Below are 23,162 nucleotides of genomic sequence, written 5' to 3'. Positions count from 1 at the left end.
ATTCACTGATGTCGGATAACAACAGTCTATAATTTCTCAAGAGACCCATTCTAAACACACGCTAATGCTAACATGTATGCATAACCCTTGGGGATTGCCTCCATTGCCACTTTTTGATAAGCTAGCAGATGAAGTATAGAAAGAAAGCAAGAGCCTTTGGAGGGGGTTGCTTCATATATTCCACTGAGTGACCCACAGAAGACCACAGTGTCTCAAATCTGAGAAAGGTTAACACAATCTGCTACCCACTTATATGAAAACCGACTGGGTGTTAAAGGGAAAAAAAGGATTGATGATGTAATCACACATTCATCATATTGTTTTTAAGAGATTGGACTTATTTGATCTCCTTCCTCCAGTGGGCATGCGGTGCACAGATGGAACCAATCAACAGCGGTGTGACAGCTGTGTCTGTGATACTGTGACTCATTCAAAACGACAATCCGTAACATCACAGGAGACGTGATGGGAGTGACAGACCGGTGATGATCCATTACAGCCAAAGCCCTTGTCATCCTTGTCTCACCTCTTCAATTTAAATAGACTTGCTAGATGCTTTCTCATTATAGAAGTCAAAAGCATGGTTATTTATAACGCTTAGAGCAGCTCGATAAAAACAGTGATAAGACATTGCAAGATCTTTTAAAGAAAATCGTCTGAGGTAGAAACATTTATAATGATAAAATATTCTTTCTACATCAAAATATGCATGAGTTAACTTAAGTAAAATCCTTTTTCGGTCTTTTTACCTTAACAAAAAATAAATAAAAATTCTTTCTGCATGTTCTAATAGGTGACAATTCGACAGTTTGTTCAAACTGTTCATCGCAACTTCAAAATAAAAGTTTAAACCCCGTTAAGTTTACATGTCCACATTCTTGTTGTTAATTTACATGACTTTTTAACATCTAGAAATCTCATTTTAGGCTTCCTTATAATTTTTTCAAGGCTATGGGAATCCTGGTTGTTCAGGGAGAGAATTAAAATAATTCATATGAAGAGTTCAGATGCAAAAGCCGCTAAACGTCACCTCTGAAATGGGATAATGATATTGAGCAAATGCTCTCCGCACATTCCGCAAAACATGTCAAACGGACTTTTTGCATCTGAACTGAAACTAAAATATTTAGTTATTTTAGCTTATTCTAAAGCTTTTGTTTTAAAATGATCTAAAGTAAGTCATGTTGAGGCCACCAAGTGGACCCTGACCCCCTGGTTGATAACCATGTCTCTAGAGCAATGGTTTCCAAACTGGGGTACGTGAGGTGACGCCAACAAAATGCTGTTTTTCCATTCATTTAATTCTACCCCACCCTAAAATAACACTAAAATCAAGCAGGTATTTCCAACAGTGTAAAAACAGGAAAATGATGGTGTTGTAAAAGGTCAAATACGTGACATCCAATCAGATTACCTCATCTTTTGCAGTCAAAACTGACTGCATCCTCACAAGCAGCGTGCGTATGATAGGCTGCCTGTGAATTGTTACATTACTGCCATTCTCGTACCTTTGTAAAAGTGGGGTTTTAGCACTTACTAGTATGAAGAACAAATATAGACAGCGCGTAGAGATCGATTTAAGACTCAAACCATCTTCGATATGGAAACGTACCCTGTGTGAGTTCTTGTTTTTAACCCTCTGGGGTCTGAGGATTTTTTTGGGGCCCTGGAGAAGTTTTGACATGCCCTGACATTTGTGCTTTTTTCAGTTGTTCATAAACATATTAATGGAAAAAGTGTCATTACACTGTATTCAGCACGAACTAGGCTACAATAATATGTGAGGAACATGTGTGTACATGTTTGTGTTTTTGAAGGAATAACGTTTATGCGTGGTTATTGAAAAAACAAAAACCTTAAGTCACTGAAATAAGACCAAGAAAAAAAAAATTAATCTGTGTTCACAGGACTTCTGGGTATTGGAGGTTGTAGACTAGAGTTTTTGCTTCAAAATGATGTAAAAATTGTCCTGCCTACTCGTTCATATAAAACAATAGAAAGATTTAAATTTTCTAAGACATTTTTTGTCAAGAAACACAGTATGCGTGGAGGCGTGAATCTTCATGAATAATGCTGTGATTCACACCTGAGAAGACAAAAGATTCGCATAATGAGCCGCATAATGAGCTCTTTCAGTCAGGTAGGCTGTGAAAAAACCTCTGTGATCATGCTGATAAGAGGATTAATGTCCACTCTTGACAAAAAAACGTGATAATATTGATAATATATTATATGAGCGAGAATGCATTTTCCCCCGAATATCCACACGATTGCAAATGGGACATTGATATTATAAAAAAGTTCAACAAACAAAAAGATATTAAGTGATGTACATTTTAAACACAGTTTTGTCAATATTGTTTGCTCTATTTTGCAACAAAATAATAGTTCCAGTGAAAGCCACAGCAGAACTGTTGAGTCTTCAAGCAAGACACAGCGGTGTTTCGTCAGTAAACTAATCTGTGGCTTTGAACGAATCGGGAGAATCAATGATTCAATGAGCTTTTATCAACGTGCCTTAGAAAAAAATCTTTAATTTAAGATATGTCAGTGCAAGTTGGTTTCAGTTAAATGGTTAGTTCACCCAGAAATGATATTTCTGTCATTAATTACTCACTCTCATGTCGTTCTACACCCGTAAGACCTTCGTTCATCTTCAGAACACAAATTAAGATATTTTGGATTGATTGACTGCACTGTTTACACAACGTCAAAGTGACTTACATATACATATACATATACATATATATATGCATACATATTCCCTGTGAATTGGACCCATGACTTTGGCGTTACTAGTGCCATGCAGGAACAAGGGTTTTGGAACAGAGCCTAAGAATCTAATACACCAAACTGGCATATCTAGCATTGTTTATCTTTTTGTTTTGTTATCGAGAGTGACCTGAATCTCACCATACACTTCTGGAGTCATGGATTTGCAGGCTTATTTGCTGGTCTCTCAGATGTGCTCTGAGCATTTGAGCCCACAGTGCACCTGCAGCCACTATTGTTCTATTGTAATGTGAAGCGTGTTGTGCAGCTGAGCGTGGGGCCGTGAAGGCACCGTGGGCTCTAATTAACACGTATTGGATATTCGCTCTGCTGAAAAGACCTAAAATTAACACAAACATGTTTTGTGCTGTAGTGTAGTTGTGGCGTAGTATGTTAATTTTGGATAAGTGTGAATGAAAATGATTTTGTTTCATTTGGCTGTGTGCTTTTCACCCGCTCAGATCAGTGAGCCTTGCATCTAGAACTGATCTTTAAAGAAGTTTGAACTGAAGTGCATGAACACATGTATGATGATCTCTCTCTCTCTCTCTCTCTCTCTGTTACAGATGCCTTTGTCAACAGTCAGGAGTGGACGCTCAGTCGCTCAGTACCGGAGCTCAAAGTGGTGAGTCCAGTCACTGATGTTTAATGTTTGCCTTGTTTTCTTTTTAAAAAATCATAATAAAAGCTTGCATTTGCATCATTTAATTGCTTATATTAGTGTTGCATGTTTGACACCTCACCTGAAGACGGCTTTGATCCGGTTGTACCGGCCGATACGCTGAATTCAGTGTTTCTTAGAAAATAAACTCTCTTTTTACACAGTAGTTTATTTGTCGGCCCACTAATAATGTCCACAAATCCTTCACAGTGCCATTACCTCTACATCTCAAATTATGTCTGTCTTGATAACATTCGGGGAATTTTGAAGGTGAAAATGACATTGTACCAGTTTTAAAATAAAATGGCTTTCTCACTAAGGCTAATCCCATAGTTAGCATTTAATGAATCCAATTAAACAATATTTTAATACATTTTGCATAATTAAAATAAAAATATCTTATTAAATTATCTTATTTACACAGAAAAGCGGCCTCAGCGCACGAGTACTGAATTGAGCTCTCTTTCATGTCTGAATGGACAAATACACACAACATTATGTCAAAATGTCCATTTTTGGAGATTATTCATGTAAACAGAGTCGGTTATGTTTTAAAAGAAAGTAACGGATGTGAATATCGAGAATATCGGATGTGTATCAGTGTATTGGATCCGCGTATTCAGTCTTAAAGTGACAGCAGCCTAATAAACCTTCTGCCGTCTGTGCCTTTAATGTTAATCAAACAACAAAAGACGAAGAGAAAAACATTTACTGCTCTTTAATAGCTTTAATAAGCTTTAAAATGCCTTAAAATGATCGTTTATACTGTTTAAGGCACTGAAGACTTTTAATGACCTTAAATTGATCTGATGAGCATGAGCAGAGTGGAATAATGAAAGTGATCAGAATGATTGATATTCAAACAGTAAGCACGCGCTGCATTGTGTGTGTATCTGCAGTCTGTAGAGCCAATTTCCCCTTTTGAATGACGAATATAGACGAATTTATATGAAGAAATAGGCAGTTGTCTCCTTTACGCATGAGCAGAACGGTGTGTTCAAATGCAGCTGTTTTGCACCGACGAAGGCAACAACACAGTCAGCTTTCATCAGCTCTAGTTCTGTTTGGTGTGTGAAATTTTTCCCTACCTGTTCATATTTTGGCGCTCCAACTCAGTAAAACATTCACTTACAGCATCTCATTTAATTACGTCAACACAGCAAATGATGTGATAGGCTACTGGTCACGGAACACGCAAATAACATGCAAATTTTACAGTCATAACATGTGAATTTGTATGGTCGCCAGTGGCGACCTCAGCAAAAATATCACTCGCAAATCAATATTTTTAGTCGCAAATGTGACCGTTTTCGGCGCAGTCTGGAGCCCTGAAATGGCATATTAGTCAAAAGACTGACTAAAACTAAATCAAAATTTGATGTCAAAATGAACACTGGTTCTCGGAAAAGGTTATAAAACCATGTTAACCGTGTTTAGTCCCACAATCATCTGGAATCACCAAATGGTATTATAATTATTAGGACTTGCTTCAGGTAAAAGTTGAGACAGTTTATTTAAAAGCCATCTCTCATAATTCTGTGTGTTTGTGTGTGTGTGTGTGCAGGGCATTGTGGGTAACTTGGCCAGTGGGAAGTCTGCACTGGTGCACCGGTACCTGACAGGGACGTATGTGCAGGAAGAAAGCCCTGAAGGTAGGTGTTGTGCTATCAAATGGTGAACTACGGAGACCTTTTTTACTCTTATGTTTGAAAAAAGTATCTTGTGCTCAAGCAATATTATCAACAGTTTATATTACTCCCTTTGACGCTTTTGAAAGACAGTGGCATACATGGCCTTCTGTTCTTAAAGTTATGTGTAAATACAGTTGCTCTGTTTTCAGTATTACCGAGGCATAGGCTAGACACACTTCTTATTCTACTTTCAGCTTCCTCCTTCTCTTATTCTCTCTCTCTCCGCACACCTGCTGTTAGTATGTTAGTATGGTACAGTTGTGCCGGAGGACTCTGCCATACTCCCCATGTATAATTGAGAACATTCGAGGCACGCCGCCAGACCACCACAATATGCTCTCTTCCCCGAGCGAGGATCTACTTTCAAAAGCGCCCCGTGTCAATATTTCATGTCCTTTATGACTGTTATTATGCAGTCTTGTTAAACTGGCCTGCCTCACGGAGCAGGGTTTGTAAACTTTAGGTATTCATAAAGGCTTTTCTTTAAAGATCGCACTTAGTTTAAGCAGCGTTTAGTACAATTTTCGCTTAAATGCCTGAGGGTCTCATCGAGAGCATGAGGTCACAGGAGAAGGAGTTCGGCGGACCGACGGGCACTAATCATGTCTCGTCCTCTCCTTTGCACTTTACCGTATAAAACTCAAGCCACTGCATACCAGCGGTCAACCAGGAAATTGCCCTGCAAGAAAAAACCCCCAGAAATGTCAATTGCCTGTTTGCCGCAGTGGATTATAGCACAGAGTGCCAAAGGAAACTTAGCGCGACATCAGAGACCGTTGAAGTGTGTGCCTTGCTAAGCCTAAGCGACATGGTTAAATCTTTCACGTTTGAGGCCAGCACGTCATATGATGTTAGAAGTGCCGCTAAACTCCGATTTGCAGTGACGTTATGTCACGTTTCCGCAACGGAAAGCTGTGATTTTGAATTTCCAAATTTACATTCCAGTAAAACTAACCATTCCTACTCTCCTTATTTGAAGTTTCACTATTCTGGGTTTAAAAATAGTGTTTCCTAGCTTTGGTAGAGTAACCCCAACCTCAAAACCACTAAGTAGAGCTGGAGCAGATTTTTACAGAGCACTCTGCAAAGAAAGCGGGCGGCCGCATGGGTTTCGCACCGTCCCTCCCTTCTATCACACATACTGCATGAACAGACACATTCTCAGAGCTCATTAAGCGATATTATCACAAGGTCAACTGTGTGACTGTGTGTGTATGTTTACGCAAGAAGAAAGAAAAATCCCTACAGGCTTTGTGGTCTCGACACAGACCCAGCCTTTACCATTTCAAAACCCAGCACCCCATATGGGTAAATAACTCAGTTTTTGCTTGTGCCGCCACAATCATGTTTGATTTAGAAATGCAGCTCTGCTGGGATCAGCAGTTTGGTGCAGACCAATCCCTCTGGCGTGAGAAAAAAACACTTTTATCAATGTAAAATATCAAATTTAGACTTTGAATTTTTTCCAAGTGGGGTTTTACCCTGCAGACCGTAAAATCTAGATAAACTGGTTCACTGCTGTGACCCATTTCTACTCTGCATGTTTTATCCTTTTGTTAAATGGGTCAGTGGCAAATAAAATAATAATAATAATAAAAGATTTTGCCAATCTACTACTGTTTTTTATTCACAAATTTCTTTTTTTTTTTTGCATTATGATGTCAGGACAGTTTTATCATCCTGAAACTTAGTTGGATTTCATGCTCCAAAAGTTAATTAATTTTAATTCAGAAATTAAAAACATGCCCAGAAGAGGTGTATTCAAGTCATTGTATGTTTGAATGAACTAATAGATTCGACCAAAAAATGAGTTGCGTCATTGACCTCAGTGCTCAGCTGGATTTCATCACATGAGCGTGTGTGATAGTATGTGCCCTTTTCAGCTGTATTGACCTGCCCGTGGCCTCAGGACAGACAGGTTTCATCTCTGTTCAGATACACACATACTCATGACCAGGTCTTGACATTAACTTTTTTGCTCACCAGCCACTGTGGCTAGTTGTTTTCCAAAGTTACTAACCACTCAGCGTTTTCACTGGCCACAATTTTGCCATTTAGATATTTTTATATATTTATTTTTATCTGTCACTTTAAAGGGTTAGTTCACCCAAAAATTAAATTTCTGTCATTAATTACTCACCCTCGTGTCATTCCACACCCATAAGGCCTTCGTTCATCTTCGGAACAGAAGAGGTTATGACTCGTCCATGGACAGCAATATAATCAACACTTTCAAGGTCCAGAAAGGTACTAAAGACATCGTTAAAACAGTCATGTGACTGCAGTGGTTCAACTTTAATGTCATGAAGAGACGAGAATACTTTTTGTGCGCAAAAACAAAACAAAAATAACGACTTTATTCAACAATCTCTTCTCTTCACTGTCATTATCCTTACGCAGGTGACGCAGTGAAGGCTTCCGTGTTTACATCCGAATGCTGGCTCATTATTGGCCAAAGCTGATCATGTGATCAGCACAACGCATACTTGTGATGCTGACGCAGGAGCCGACCAATAATGAGTCGGCATTCTGACGTAGAACTTGGAAGCGCTGGATGTAAACAATGTATGAGAATGACACAGAAGAGAAGAGATTGTTGAATAAAGTCGTTATTTTTGTTTTGTTTTTGTGCACAAAAAGTATTCTCGTCTCTTCATAACATTAAGGTTGAACCACTGCAGTCACATGACTGTTTTAACAATGTCTTTAATACCTTTCTAAACCTTGAAAGTGTTGATTATATTGCTGTCTATAGTCATATTCCTCTCGGATTTCATCAGAAATATCTTAATTTGTGTTCTGAAGATGAACGAAGGTCTTACGGGTGTGGAACAACATGAGGGTGAGTAATTAATGACAGAAATTTTCATTTTTTGGTGAACTAACTCTTTAAGACCTAAAGCACGGATCCATTATACTGTTACACATGCATTTTCTTTCTCAACTGTTTACATTTACTTAAAACATAACTGACTGTGTTCACTCGCCAAGACCGCCATTTTGTGTGTATTTGACTGTTTAAGTGCAATGAGCAGTGAAAACAAACTCAATTTAGTACTGAGAGGTGGCTTTGGGTGAATACAAAATCTGTAAAATTATGCCCAGTACTCACAATCCCACGCCGAAATTAAAGCCCGGTAACAATAACAATATTCATCCGGAGCAAATGAAACAAGTGAGTGAGGGGAGGCGGGTTTGTGTGTCGACTCGCTGTCGGAGAGATGAGAGAGAGAGGAAACGCAGCTGGCATCATGTATCTATTCTGTGGAAAATTAGTATTGGAAGTGTTTGATATTTCAGTATAGATATGTATGAAAAATCTATATTTTTTGACAACATTGCACTTAGTTTATTATTTCAGATGCCATTTTAAAAGACTACAATGGAAAAATGTATATATCGTATATAAAATTCAACCCACCAAACTCGTGACTGCGTTACACGCCACTGCTGAAATCCACCCATATTTGGCGAGTTGGCGGGTGTTAATGTGAAGCCCTGCTCGTGACCCACAGAAGCCTCTTGACATTAGATAAGATTGTGATGAATGAATGAAAGTTATGCTTCTTTCTGTCTCTCAGTCTCTCTCCTTCACTCTCTCTCTTTGTCCTGCTGTTTCTTAACTGTGTGCATGTTTAGCTTGGCTGCTTTTTGATTTGAGTTTTGTTTATTCTCTCTTTCCTTGGCCTCTTCTTTAACTAGCTGACGTGGACGCAGGTAACTATTTGCTCTCTTTTTCAATGTCCAGTATTTTCTTCTTGGGGAAGGTGTTTTGTAGTGCAAGAGAGTTGAACAGGTGGACTCTCCTCCCTCTGTGGCTTGTATAACAGTGAATTCTTCATCATGTTTCTATTTAGATGCATTTATTTTGCTCACAAACAATGTGCATCACAGTTAAAGTCATAAAAGTAGAGAAGAATCTATTCCACATGGCCTCTCTTTACTCATCACAAAGCAGATCAAGCCACAGAACAGGAGGTTCCACTCCACTCCTCTCTTGATGCCACTAGTTTTGCCATCTTCCATTTCATTCATTTCCTTAATGAACCACCAATGACACACTGCACTGAGCGTTACAGGTCACTGCCCGTTAAGACTGGATGTCAAACTGTTGTTGCACTTTGTGTTGTTTTTTCCAAACGAGTTTCTAAAGATGTGCATTCAGAGACATGAAACTCAAGTGTGTTTTTACTCAACTGAGGTCAAGTCCACGGAGAAAGAACCCAGAGTGTAATTAACCAATGGGTGTGTATCTTTCACTCACTGTGCACTTCTCTCTCGCTCTATATTTTCAACAAATATATAAATAACTGGGTCCAGACTATATGCTGAGCATTAGCTGTCCTGGCGCTGGTCCTCTTCCTCTTCTTTTATAGCACAAACAGACAAAAAAAACGTGTCATTGCGGAAAAGCTTGCCGTCCCCTCCATCCTTACTGCCATACAGACTCGCCCACTCAACCTGCCGACTTATGTAAAGCACATGAACTTTGGCTTTCGTATTATTGGTTCAGAAGAGGAGCAGAGTTTAAAGACTTCATCCAGAAAATGGAAATGGAGGCTTTTCCTTCTAATGTAATAACTGTTATCTTTTGTAGAGATAATGATTTTTTGCAGCTGTCTAATTACTGATATGCAGAACTGATATTTAATAATTTTAATTAACTTTTTTTCCCCGTACAGTTATTACTAAATCATGGATTTTCAAACTTTTATGAAGGATTCCCAAATATGATCCCATTGCCAAGGACCCCTACTAAAAAAACTCATTTATACTGTGAGAAAAATAGTGTGATATTATAAAGACGTGTTTTAAAAAAATATATATTTTAATAATTTGCATTGATACATTGAAGCCAAAATAAATCATTAAAAAAAAAAAAATCTAGAGAATGTTAATTCATTATATAAAAAATATTTTAAATAATTATTAAAATGTATTCGTATCGTGCTTTTCACAATATTGTGATATTTATCAATATTTAATGTTAATATTAAGACTTTTTTCCTTATGAAATTTTCCACTAACCCTCTAGTAGCCCATTGTGACCCTCAGTTTGAAAACTCCTGCAATAAATTATCCTCAGATTAGAACAATAAAAATATAACATTTCTCTAATGCATATTAGTTAAGCATAAATGGCTGTTATCTAACAAAAAAAAACTAAAAAACAATATTATTAATAATTTGACACGAGTACTGCATTTCAGTTACTTATTAGGGGTTCAAGCGTGTAGCGCTGAAACTCTATTGTAATTGTTAAAATTTCCAAGGATCAGCATTCTCCCATAAAAGTGATCAGGCAGACCAGACTGTAAGTAATAGAGAACTGAAACTTTGAGCACTGGTAGTACTCAAACCACCTAAAACGCCACCAAGACTCGCCCCGATCGGCCTGACGGGGGCGCTACAGCGGCCAAAAGTACAAAATCACTCATAACTTCTAAACCAAAATTTTTGGGTATTTTGGATTTTTTTTTGAAAAATCTACTTTTGCGACCTAGTCCTAGGTTTTTGTCCCGATCAGAACCAAATCACTGCAGCAAGATTCTCTAGAGTCTGATTGTCAATAATTATCCCAAAAAAGTTAAAATTTCGATTCACAGTCTCTAAACATTCAAAGTGGGTGGAGCCACTTTTACTAAAATGGCTATAACTCGTGAACAGAGTGAGATATTTTCACCAAACTTGGAACACGTGTGTACGCACTTAATCTTTGGTCACGTGAAAAAAATCACAATGATTGACCACTTGTTGGCACTATAACAGGAAAAAAACATGAAAATGCTTATAACTACTTAACCATTAGTCCTATTGACTTGAACATGCAGTGTCTTTGTCTGAGGTGCCATGATTCTGTCTATGAGGACATTGGCATATCTCAAAAAAACATGTTCGCAATCGGCCAATGAAGTTTGAGCAGCTATCAGACAAGGTTAACAGAGGCCGATCATAATGAAACTTGCTGGCCTGTGAGAAATTCTGAAGAAATCAGCCACTGGGAGCACCTTCGTGTTGTTTTTCACATGCGTAAAGGATCGTGTATCACTCGATTTTTCACACACACCAACAACATTCATACCACATGGTAGGAACTCCTCATTCTGAGCAACTTTGCCTCTAGGACCGCCACTGTCCATCGAATCATTTCGTTAAATATTGGAGATTATTATTTCAAAAACCAACTTTGGAGAACTAGTCCTAGGTTTTTAGCTCAACCTCGATAACTGAGAAAAAGCTCTATAAACCATATATTTCCTATGATAATTTGCCTGTATTGGCTGTAAATGGTCTTTTCCATCGATGATCGAGATGGTTACAGCGTTGCTAATTAAAACAAAATACCTACACATGTGCTTAAAGGCTTTAAAGTGCTTGAATTTTTACTTGAGAGCGCCACTATTCCCTTTTTAGACCTGATTGAGAAAAACAAAAAAAAAACAGTATAAATGTTTAAAATACTGCTCAAACCAGTTATTGGCCCATCTCAGATCTCTCTGTGTATGATTGATCGTCTTTGCTGGTTATCATGGGGATACATAGTTGAAGGTCAGAGGTGAAGGGTGAAAGTATGTCCGATTGACCATATCTCCAGATGACCATGGAATGTCCTTTCAGGCCATGAAAGTGAGAGTGAAGCTCTCTCAGGTCTTCAGTGCACAAGCTGATTAGCCGTGTAGAGCCGCGATAAGGTTAAGACCCTCTAACATCTCCAGGAATCCCCTCTGATCCTCTTATACTTCAGCCAACAGTCGCCCTCCCCTCTTCCCCTGAGAGAAAGATCAATCTCTGACCGCCGCCATCTCACCTCAGATGGGACTCGAGATGTTTTGACCTTTTCCACTCCCGCTATTGTCAGACTGGATGTTTTAAACACTAATTGTTTAAGTTGACACTTAATTACTCCTTGGGTTCAAATACTTTTCTCAAGGATTATTTGTCTTTCTCTAGGGGTATAAAGGTCAGAAGCAGAGCCCTCAGATAGCATAGATAAAATACATTTTAATGCGTAGATGCATGAATAATGCATATTTAGAAAAGGGAGTTTCAAATAAAAAAAAAAAATGTCAGAAAACTTAAGCTATGCATTTCAGCCACAAGGCTTTTTGTTTGGGCTGCATATTAAATTATGTTAATAAGGTTTAGATCAGTGGTTCTCAACTGTTTTTGAACTGGCCACCTCTATTGTCCAACACAACATTCATAATACAGTGTGATATTTCCTCTGCTGAAATGTTTTATTAACTGACAGAAACTGGGATTGTCAATAAATTACATTAATGAACCGCAATTATTCTTCCTAGGGGAAAATTAAAATGTTTTTACACTAACTTTTCTCAGTCTTTTTAGTGGTGGCATAAATGCAATCCAGTAATGGGCTTTAACAGTACTAAACAAACCAAAATAGGTAACATGTTCCATTCATTCAGCAAGAATCAGCTGTTTAGGGATACCAAAATACCAAAACTGACATTACAACATTTTCACAGGAAAAAAATATAATTATAAAGGAGAGAAATTGCAAAAAACGCAGTTGTGTAGCCATGCAGTTCAAGCAAATCTTACACCAAATAAAAATCATGCTCATCATTTATTTACTCACTTTTTGAATATTTACTTGTTCTGAACTCTTGATTTGTAGAACAAATTATTTACCCAATAAAATAATTAGAAAATAACACGATGATACACATAACCCTTCTCCGTTTCCATGTCAATCAACAGTCCACCAATCATCTCATTTTAGAAGTAGTGAATGTATTCGCATCATCAGGCTCTTTAAACTGATTGGCTGTTTTTGTTGGACAGGAGGGCGTTTTAAAAAGGAGATCGTTGTGGATGGACAAAGTTACCTCCTCCTAATCAGGGATGAAGGGGGACCTCCGGAGGCTCAGGTAGGAAGTACAGCTACAAACACAAAGTGGATTCACGAACTGAACTCTGGATGACGTAGCTAAAACAATATATTAGTTTTGTTTTACAGAGCAGCTGAGTGGAAACCATGATGTAAAAGAGTTTACATGAAGTTGATAACGTTTATTTAGACACACTGATTTTCTGTTAGTCGTAAAATGCAAACAGGAAGTCTCATATGGCCACTTTCTCATGGGCTGTGAAATATGAATTTTATGGTGGGTCTCAGTAAGTGCACTGCTCAGGGATTCGCTCATTTCTAGGGCTGTCAGAATCCTTCCGGTAGACTTTTAACCGTGTAAATCCTGTGAGCATTGGTTGCTTCATGTATTTGCTTACCCAAAATATTGTCATGGCTTCTTAAGTCTCTCAAAGTATGAAAATGTGTGAAGACAAAGCCTTATTTTTCTGCCTTTAAAAGGTAAGATGTCATTTTTTAATCTTTAAAGGGAGAAAAACTACATGAACTATGTATAGTTACAAGAGGATCAAACCTATTGAAGTTTATTGATTTATTAATTTAGGTTTTTTTTTTTTTATTGTACTGTGGTACTAATAATCATATTGTAGACTTTTTTTGTTCTCGTAAAAGAAAGCTTTATTTTATGATGTCTTATTTTAGTTTTATTGTAATTTTATTAATGTTTTGAATTAGCTTTTATTTTTTTATTTTTAGTTTTCATGTTAATTTTATTTTAAATTTTAGTAATTTTGTTTGTGCTTTTGTCTTTTTAATATATATATTTTTTAATATATTGCTATTTAGATTTAATTGTATTAATATTTTGAATTAGCTTTTATTTTTATATTTAAGTTTTCACGCTAATTTTATTTTAAGTTTTAGTAATGTTGTTTGTGCTTTTGTCATTTTATTATTTTTTTAATATTGTTGTTTAGATTTAATTTTATTAATATTTTGAATTAGCTTTTATTTTTATATTTAAGTTTTCATGCTAATTTTATTATGTTTTAGTAATTTCTTTTGTGCTTTTGTCATTTTATTATACTTTTTATTTATTTATTTATTTTTTAATGTTGCTATTTAGATTTAACTTATTTTAGTTTTAGTATTTATTTATTTCCAGTTAACAATTTTAATGCTTCAACTTAAGTTTATTGCCAAGGCAACATTTATAATTTTAATTTTTCATCTAATATTTTTATTTTGCATAATGGCAATGTTGCTGATAATTGATAAATACCCCCTGTATTTTAATGTATGACTGTTTAAACGTATGACAGGAAATAGTCATCAGTGTCGCAGTGTGTAGTGGTTCAAAGCCCTCGCTAGTACAAAAGTTCACATTCACTATAATCACATCGTATGGAATGAGACGCAGCCTACGATTCTATGTTGAAATATAAGTGCAGACTATATTTAAAGAAAAAAAGGTGCATAATGTTTCTCTCTCACTTTCTAAATTCTTCCCACTCTCTCCATCATTCTTTCTCAGTTTGCATTGTGGGTGGATGCGGTGATATTTGTGTTCAGTCTGGAAGATGAGATCAGCTTTCAGACGGTCTACCACTACTATAGTCGCATGGCCAACTACCGCAACACAGCAGAGGTGCCCCTGGTGCTTGTGGGAACTCAGGGTAAGTGTAGGCACACAGGGAGAGAAAAAAAACCCTGCATATATCATATGACAACAACTCACACTCAAATTCTGAGGCCATATTCTTCAGTGGTTTGGCAACAAACTCAAAGAACACAGTTTGACTAGACAGAATTTCTTTAAACATTTCAGGGGTGGTTGGTCAGTTTTTATTATTATTATTACGATTATTACAAACACATCAGATGAGTTAAAGTATTACTGTGTGGGTAAACATTATTTATAGATCTTTTTATATATGGGCCATTCTACATTATTGAGTTGGAAACGTCTTGGAAAAAAAATTATTTTTCCACAAATTTTGTATGTATGGAAGGTACACATTTCTAATAATTCTGCAGTTAATTCTCATATTGTATTTTCGGAAAGTTTTGGAATATTTTTCCTCTCTCCAAATTTGTCACTACCGAAACACAATAATAAATAATTTAATAAGAAGGGTTACATTGACCTATTAAGATTTTGTTTACATCTACCTTGTTTAAAAAGTTTTTTCATGTAAATCAGTAACAATTACAATTTTAACAATATTTCAAGTGTAATTTGTAGGATTTGATGTATTTTGAATCCAGTCTTTCTTTGTAAAAGGCATAAAGTTTATCATTCTGATTTCAAAATTAAGGATGCATTGGTTTGAATATACAGTGAACCAAACACTATAATAACATCTTAGTTGATAACTCAATATACTTTATTTTTGACAAAACATCCCATGTTTCGGTCGTGACTGCACATTTTCAGTAATGTGTTGGTAGTGATCACATTACACAATTTTAACTCCCATACTAAAACATACTAAAAATACTAATTTGCATAACTGTACTAAAATTTTATTTCCCCCAAATAAATGATTACGTGTTCCCTTTTGTCACTATTAAAACAATGATGACATGTTTCGGTCGTGACTGTTTCGGTAGTGATAATTTTAGATAGTTTTGAGCCGCTCAAAGATGCTAATCATCACATGGTTAGCTAGCACAGTTCTGAACAGTTGTACACACATAAAAACTACATTTTATGGAATAACACCCATAAAAGTTTGCTTAATTGCAGAAAAAGGTGTTTGTTTGTGACATTCCTTAAAGTTCCACACAGATTTTCAGACTTTTGAACAGATTTAACTCAAAATGATGGACCTATCTACAATGAAAGAGAGTCTAAGAGAGGGAGAAACAGGAATATTTCCTGATCAAAAATGTAGAAGTGTGTTAAAATCAGTCTCAGACAATGGACTCAAACATACACTGTTTCAGTAGTGACATGAAAGTGCAGGACATTTTTTTTTTTTTTTAACATAAAAATTCATTATTTAAAAATAAAATATAAAATAAATATTTTTTAACTACTTTAAAAAAAAAAAAAAAAAAAGTCAAAAATATATTTTTAAAAACAACAATGGAGGGAAAAAAAGCAAAAAAAAAAAAAAAAAAAAAATTCAATATAATTTTCACAAGTTGAAATTTAGAGGTTAGGTTTTGGGACAGACACCTCCCAATTGAAAATACCCAATAAATGATGATTTTATATATTAAGCGTACTGATATTTTAAATATTATTATATTATATTATATTATAAATATTAAATATTAAATATTATATTATTCAATAGATAATAGAAAGATCTTAGTAAACATTTAAAATTTGAATACTTAAATGTTTTTTAAATGTGTATTTTGCTTGTGGGACAGCAGTTTGCACCAATTCTGTAGAACGGCCCTTATATTTTAAAAAGATCAAGTAATACATGACAAAAGCCATACCCTTCACACTACTTGTGTTTTCAGTATATGAACACTAGAGGGTGCCACACTATAATCAATGGAAGATTAGAGCTACATCTCCTCTACTTGTTCCCTTATTTCCCTTGTCCTTAATCATGTCCACAAGATTATTTGATGCATTTGAAGCCTCTCACAGGATTTTCTTAAAACATTAATTATTATTCTCACCAGTTTAAGTTTATTTATTTTTTTCTCATCCTGACCATTCACAGATGCAATCAGTGCAGCTAACCCTCGTGTCATCGATGACACTCGCGCTCGCAAACTGTCCAACGACCTGAAGAGGTGCACGTATTACGAGACCTGTGCTACCTACGGCCTCAACGTGGAGCGCGTCTTCCAGGACGGTGAGTCTCTTCATACGCTCTTAAATAGGTTAACATGTAAGCTTTAGGATTTTGCTGTTAAAAAAGTGTTTGAGTTCACTGGCGAAGTTGTCAAATGAATGTTTAAACACCTAAACAAACACAAGGCCATCAGTTGTGGTTTAAATCCAGCGTATGTCACCTCTGTTAGATCAGATTCATTGCAGTGCATGCTTGGATAACCGTTACTTTCACATTATGTAGGTTACAGCGTAAGAAAATGGAGGCAGAAAGTGCAAGGTGACTTTGCTGTTGAATAGCTGGCTTAATCAGCTCTTAATTACAAGCTAAATGGCCCATCTCGTCTTGCGTGGCTCTGGGTGGTGTAGAGACAGCCGTTTTGTTCTGTGTGCTTTGAGAAAAGCACAATTTAAGTGCTTCATTAAATATTTTGTAATGTGTGTTGTTTACTTGCTCACTAAACTGTTGACATCAGTGAGAACCACATGTGCTAAGACAGAGAAAGCGAGGATGAAGTTCAGAAGATCTGTGTCCACTAGAGGGCGCAAGATGCTAAGAAATGAGGCTTATTTCAGTTTTTTTTTTTCTTTGAAAAGGCATTGGTTTTTCCTTGTTGGAAAATTGGAATTCTGTTTATAGTGCCATTTATTATCATGCTGAGAATTTTAACAAGACATTTATATTTATGCTCCTGGCAAGTGCTTTGTTATTAAAATAGCTTTCAAGTGTTTTTGAGTGGATATTACAGTATGTAAACTGCTAGCACCATAAAGTTATAATGCAAATATGAAGTTGAAAAAGGAATTGTGTTTAAAACCCACTAAAATGCCAAGAAATTCCCAAGTAATTCATTCCCATTTGAAGTACCCTCACTAAAGCCAGCAAAAGTATGACTTTTGTATCAACTTCACCACATTAAACAGTATATTTCAAGACAGTCAGCGTTCCTCATGGTTTAAAAGTTTTGTTTTAAAAGAATTTATTTTATTCCGCAAGGACACATTAAAGTGACAGTAAAGATTTCTATATTGTTACTGTTTCAAATAAATGCAGTTTTTTCCCCCAATTTCCTATCCTGATGATAATAAGAAATGTTTCTTGAGCAGCAAATCATCATATCAGAATGATTTCTGAAGGATCATGTGACACTGAAGACTGGAGTAATGATGCTGAAAATTCAGCTTTGATCACAGGAATAAATTACAGTTTAAATATATTGAAATGGAAAACTGTCATTCTTTCATATGTCGATTTTGAGAAAACAAAACACAGAGATTTCGATGAACACTTTGACTATACATGATAGCAGTAAATACACACACTTTAAGGGTGTGTTCACACTTGTAGTTCAGTTCTCTTGGTTCTTTTGGTCTGGACCAAAAAAGAAAATAATACATTTAATCCTGGTTTGATTAGCGTTCACACTCATTTTTAACACTGATCCTAAAGATAAAAAAACAGCTTACAGAACATCCAAAACAGTGCTGTGTTCTGGGCTAAATGCGCTCGCTGTATTTGCGTACATATGATGGTATTTTTACCAGCTGAGGACTCGTGAAGAGCTTATAAAATGTTTAAAGGAGTCAAAACAGCAGCAGGAATTCCTCTGTTGCACACAATTGACATCTGCACTGAACTGTAATGGGCAACGTAGCATCTTGTGACATCACATCCTGTTTTTGGTTAATTTAGACATCTATTTTGCATTCATATTTCACTCGAACTGCACCAAAGTTCATTTGAAAGAGGACTGAGACATATATAAAAACATGTATATATACAAAATCTATTTAAAATACATTTATTTTATATTAAGTATACTTCAAATCCATTCACATATTTATAGACATATCACTTAAAACTTACCAATATAAAATTATAATTAAACTTTATTTGGAGTATTTCTTTATTACACAATGCACAATATTATGCTTAAAAAGAAGTGTTTTAATATCACTATTAATAAGGATATATGATGTTTGTATAATATTAGTCTTTAAATGTAAGATATTTAAAGTGTATTTGCAATAGATCCACTTTAGCATAAATTTAATACACTGAGCACTACTTCTGCACAATTAAAGTGCATTAAGAACAAAATTAGTTGTTCCAATTTAGCAGACTTTAAGTACACCAGTTTATATACCAATTGCAGGGTATTTTTATGAAGCACATAAGGTATTTATAGTATACTTAGCACAACATAAATGTATTTCAAATACGTTTTAGTCGTTTTTTTTTCACTAGGGCCATCTTTTCAGTGATCTCGGTCCGCTTGTTTAGTGTGCACCAGGTTCAGATGGCAGCGTTCACACTTATTCAAGTCAATCACACTAGCAGAGCAATCGTGCCAGTTTATTTTAATCCAACCAGTCTGAGATGTGATGATGGGTTGGGGATCATTGGAAACAATGATGACAAAGTTGATCTCACCAGCTACAAGCATATATTCTATAAACTTGAGGAAACATGAGAGAATATTGAGAAAAGAAATGGAAACCTTTCCTTGAAGTTGCTCATTTTTAGTGAAGGTTTGTCATTGTGATGTTTGTGTTTTTTAAGTAACTCTGTTGTGTTTGTAATGTATATTTGTATCCGGACACATTTTTGCACATCTGTGTTGTTTGCATATGGCATTATGTGGGTTTTGTGTATTTGCGCATGCAGATGTGTGTGTGTCTGGGCGGCAGATGTACGCAGCTCTTCGGAGGGGTTGGGCAGGCTGAAGCGTTCAGCGCTCCGGCGTCCAGGAGGGAGATTTACACTCTAAACGCTCGGCTATTATCTTCTTAATTATTACACTGTTGGCTGCAGCCAAGACTGCTGTAATTTAACTGTGTGTGTAAAAGAGTGGGAGCATGTCTGTATGATGGCCAAGCTCATCAGTAGCACCAAATGAGAGCAAGAAAAGGCTAAATTCCTGATCATTACTGACGCTGTCTCTTCGCATCTCTCATTTCATTATCCTCAATTAATCATGCATTCTAATTATCCACTGTAGTGCAATTTATTGATGAGTACCAGAATGATTATTTTAATGTTTTGTGTTGCATTGATAGCATAGCAACTACCCAGAGGTGTGTGTGTGTGTGTGTGTCCGCTCATGCCATTTTGTTTGCCTGATTTGGGCCTACTACTCATTACTACTCATGTGATCATAATTAAAGAGTTTTAATCATTGGCTCGCTGCAGATTTGCAGGATTTGTAATGATTCTGTGAGAGAACTGGACAATAACAGTTGATATTTAAGTCGATCATCTCAAATAAGAAGCAGTATGATGGATCTTAAGTCTGTTTGGCTCCATAATCATCACACTGGAACAAATTCTAGTCATTCTAGTATTTTAATGAGAGAAATGAAAGAATCATATCTGTATTTGTTAAAATTCAATTTAATATAATGTATTGGGTAGCACTTTATTTTACAGTCATGTTCACTGTGTACATGGGTCACAGATGGAAAAGGGTTTTCAAGCATCAAAACAATAAGTGTAATACAGCTTTGAGTTGTTTTTCAATACATCAGAATTTAATTTGTTAGTTTTTTTCTGAGCGAAAATTAAATATCATACATTTTTAGCATGATTTACAGAAGACACCCACTAAAATGTCATTCAGTGTAACAATCTTGTCAGGGATATTTACAACAAAAGTCTGTTTATGTCATATTAAAGACTAATTACATTTACCACAAATGCTAATTACTTGTAATTTTACATTTTTAAACTTTGCCACTATCCTAGGATTTGTTTTTACTCATTTAAAAGGCAATAAAATGTAGTATGCTCACTTATTCTTTTATATATTTTAATACGTACAGGTCAGAATAAGTATGTTGTTTCTATTTTTACAAAATTATAAGTGTTACACTGAATGACAATGGAACATTATTTCACTCACATTTTGACATTTTATTCTCCCAAAACTTATTTGAAACCTTAAAAGTGGACGTTTTACTTGCATTTAATGTATATATAAATATACACATATTTCTGTGTATATAAAATCAATTTTGTAAATTTCTATTGATGCGAACATCTAAATGTCTTTGACTCACATACTATGTGCTTATTATAGTATTTAAAATTACTGTACTAACCCTTAACACATGTAGTTACTGTATATTACGCAGTACTTTCTTAGGTAAGTACATGTAAGTGCACATACTGTAAAATAAAGCGCAACCATGTATTGTAATAAAATATAGTGTAATATATTACAATTTAATTTAACAACAAGTGTGTCTATTATTATTATTATTATTATTATTATTATCAAATTCAAGACAATACAAATACAAAAACTAAAATATATATTTTTTCAGAGTTATTTTCAACATGAAAACTCATGTTTACAACATGAAATAAATATTGCGATGCACAGGTTCATTATTCTTGAAGCAGTTCTGCTTTGCTAGTTTTCTCAATTGATCTGAGAGATTCAGTGGTGTATTAATGAAAGTGCAGTTTATCAGGAAAATATATATATTTTTTTAAAGCATCATCATATATACCCATTGATTTGCACCGCAGTTTTCTGCATGTTTGATCACCCTGGGTTACTTTCTGTCACAATCAATTATTACTCACTCAAATTCATAATTCCTAATGGGACAAAAGTCTATATATACAAGTTTGCTCATGTTTAAGAACAGGGCTCCAGCTCCTCATGGCCTTTTGCCTCTAATAAATGATAATTGTCTTTGGTTGAGCATGCAGTAATATAATGACCTGAATTGCCATAAATCAAATAATGCAGGCGAGCGAGTTGAGATGCCAACACGCAAATAACAAGAACATTAACCATTAAAAATAATTGGTGCAGTAGTTATCTGCATTAGATTTATGTAACAAAGTGTTTACGAGATGGCCAGTGGAGAAATAAAGTGAGGCAATTTATTCGGTCAGGGTCAGCTGAGGTTTAGATCACATGATTTTTTTTTTTTTTTTTTTTTTTGTGCTTTCCTATACGCGCCCACTGTTTGAATGTGGACGTGGGCGCGTGTGTATTTCTACGCCTGCAGAGCGTGTGTGTGTGTTTGTCAGTGGTTCTTCGGTCGAGGTGAGGGGTCCTGACAGCTCCCCAGCCTGCGTCCATCAGCGTGCTAATTTAATTATCCTAATTACCCCCCTCCCCATCCTTCCCCTCGCTCTCGCTGGCTTGTCACATTGTCAGAGTGAGGATGTAGAGCTTTGTTAGCGTACGCTAACAGCTAACGAGGTCTGCTGTGCACTTCCTCTCTCTTCTTCATTCTCCCTATTTATATCTGGATCTTTTTCACAGGCCCTGTGCGTTGTTAAAGTAATATGTTTTGTATTGGAGTTATTAGTTAAGTTGTTGCTGTTTTAAAATGGGTGTCACTTTGATTTTAAAAAGTGGTAAGGACCATATGTAGGTGATTTGTCAAATATTTGCTAATACTATATGAGTAGTTTGTCTTTATGAGTGTGTTAAAACTGAAATGTACAACAACAAATGGATAAACAATACCATTATGATTACAAATGTCTAAAATATTATAATTTCAATTGTACTACATGGACTTGTACTATTTTTCAACACACAAGCCCTCTTTAACACAAACACATTGATTTGAGGTGCTTAAAGATACTTTTGATTTTGTTTATTTTGTTAACTATCTGTACAATTCATCTTCTACTGTCCTGGGATTCTGTGGATCAGCAACTAGTTCACAACATGTGACATAGTGGTTTTGAGATCATGATATATAGATATCAGATATAATGTTTGAACAAGAATTCACAACAAACTATAATGTATTTATTAACATACAATACAGTTGAAAAGTTTGGGTCGGAAAAGTTTTTGTAAGGAATCTCTTATGCTCACAAAATGAACATTTATTTGATCAAACATACAGTAAAAACTGTAATATTATGAAATATTATTACAATTTAAAATACAGTTTTTAATATATTACAAAATGTAATTTATCCCTGTAATGGCAAAAGCATTACTCCAGTCTTATTATGAATGTTCAAAAAAATATCACTGCTTAATATTTTTGTGGAAACCCTGATACAAAAATGTTATCAATAGAAAGTTGAATAGAATATTTCTGTTACTTTTGATCAATTTAATGTGTCCTTATTGAATAAAAGTATTAATTTCTTTCTTTTTATTTTTTTACTGACACCAAACTTTTGATTGGCTGACCAATTTGTTTGTTTTTGATGATTAATTATCAAATTATTACATTAATTCCCTCCTCTTTTCCTATGTATGTTGTAATATCTTTGCTCACAACCCTTAAAGTCCCCCTGTGGTGAAAATCAAGTTTTTAATGTTGTTTATATGTCTATGTGGTGTTTTTAATATGCTTTAAGACAAACCATGTGCAAATTCATAAGTCAACACTGTTCCTGAGTATTTTCTTCTT

The 23,162-nt window shown here is 35.4% G+C and overlaps 1 protein-coding gene and 1 long non-coding RNA gene across 6 annotated transcripts in view; one reads left to right on the top strand and one right to left on the bottom strand.

Moving 5' to 3' along the window:
• Positions 1-23,162, bottom strand: part of LOC127513925 (uncharacterized) — a 757,994-nt gene that overhangs the window by 402,020 nt on the left and 332,812 nt on the right. The window lies entirely within an intron of this gene.
• Positions 1-23,162, top strand: part of agap1 (ArfGAP with GTPase domain, ankyrin repeat and PH domain 1) — a 200,933-nt gene that overhangs the window by 92,194 nt on the left and 85,577 nt on the right. For 3 of the 5 annotated variants that reach the window (XM_051896070.1, XM_051896068.1, XM_051896066.1), the window contains exons 2-7: positions 3,339-3,397; positions 4,998-5,085; positions 8,827-8,841; positions 12,934-13,019; positions 14,493-14,634; positions 16,648-16,782. In XM_051896070.1, the coding sequence (XP_051752030.1) occupies positions 3,339-3,397; positions 4,998-5,085; positions 8,827-8,841; positions 12,934-13,019; positions 14,493-14,634; positions 16,648-16,782 (525 nt within the window). The remainder of the gene's footprint in view (positions 1-3,338; positions 3,398-4,997; positions 5,086-8,826; positions 8,842-12,933; positions 13,020-14,492; positions 14,635-16,647; positions 16,783-23,162) is intronic. The other 2 variants (XM_051896071.1, XM_051896067.1) reach the window with 1 other exon arrangement.

The sequence above is a fragment of the Ctenopharyngodon idella genome, chromosome 6, assembly GCF_019924925.1.
Source record: "Ctenopharyngodon idella isolate HZGC_01 chromosome 6, HZGC01, whole genome shotgun sequence".
NCBI classification, from domain to species: Eukaryota; Metazoa; Chordata; class Actinopteri; order Cypriniformes; family Xenocyprididae; genus Ctenopharyngodon; species Ctenopharyngodon idella.
This window is presented reverse-complemented; position numbering and strand designations above follow the sequence as displayed.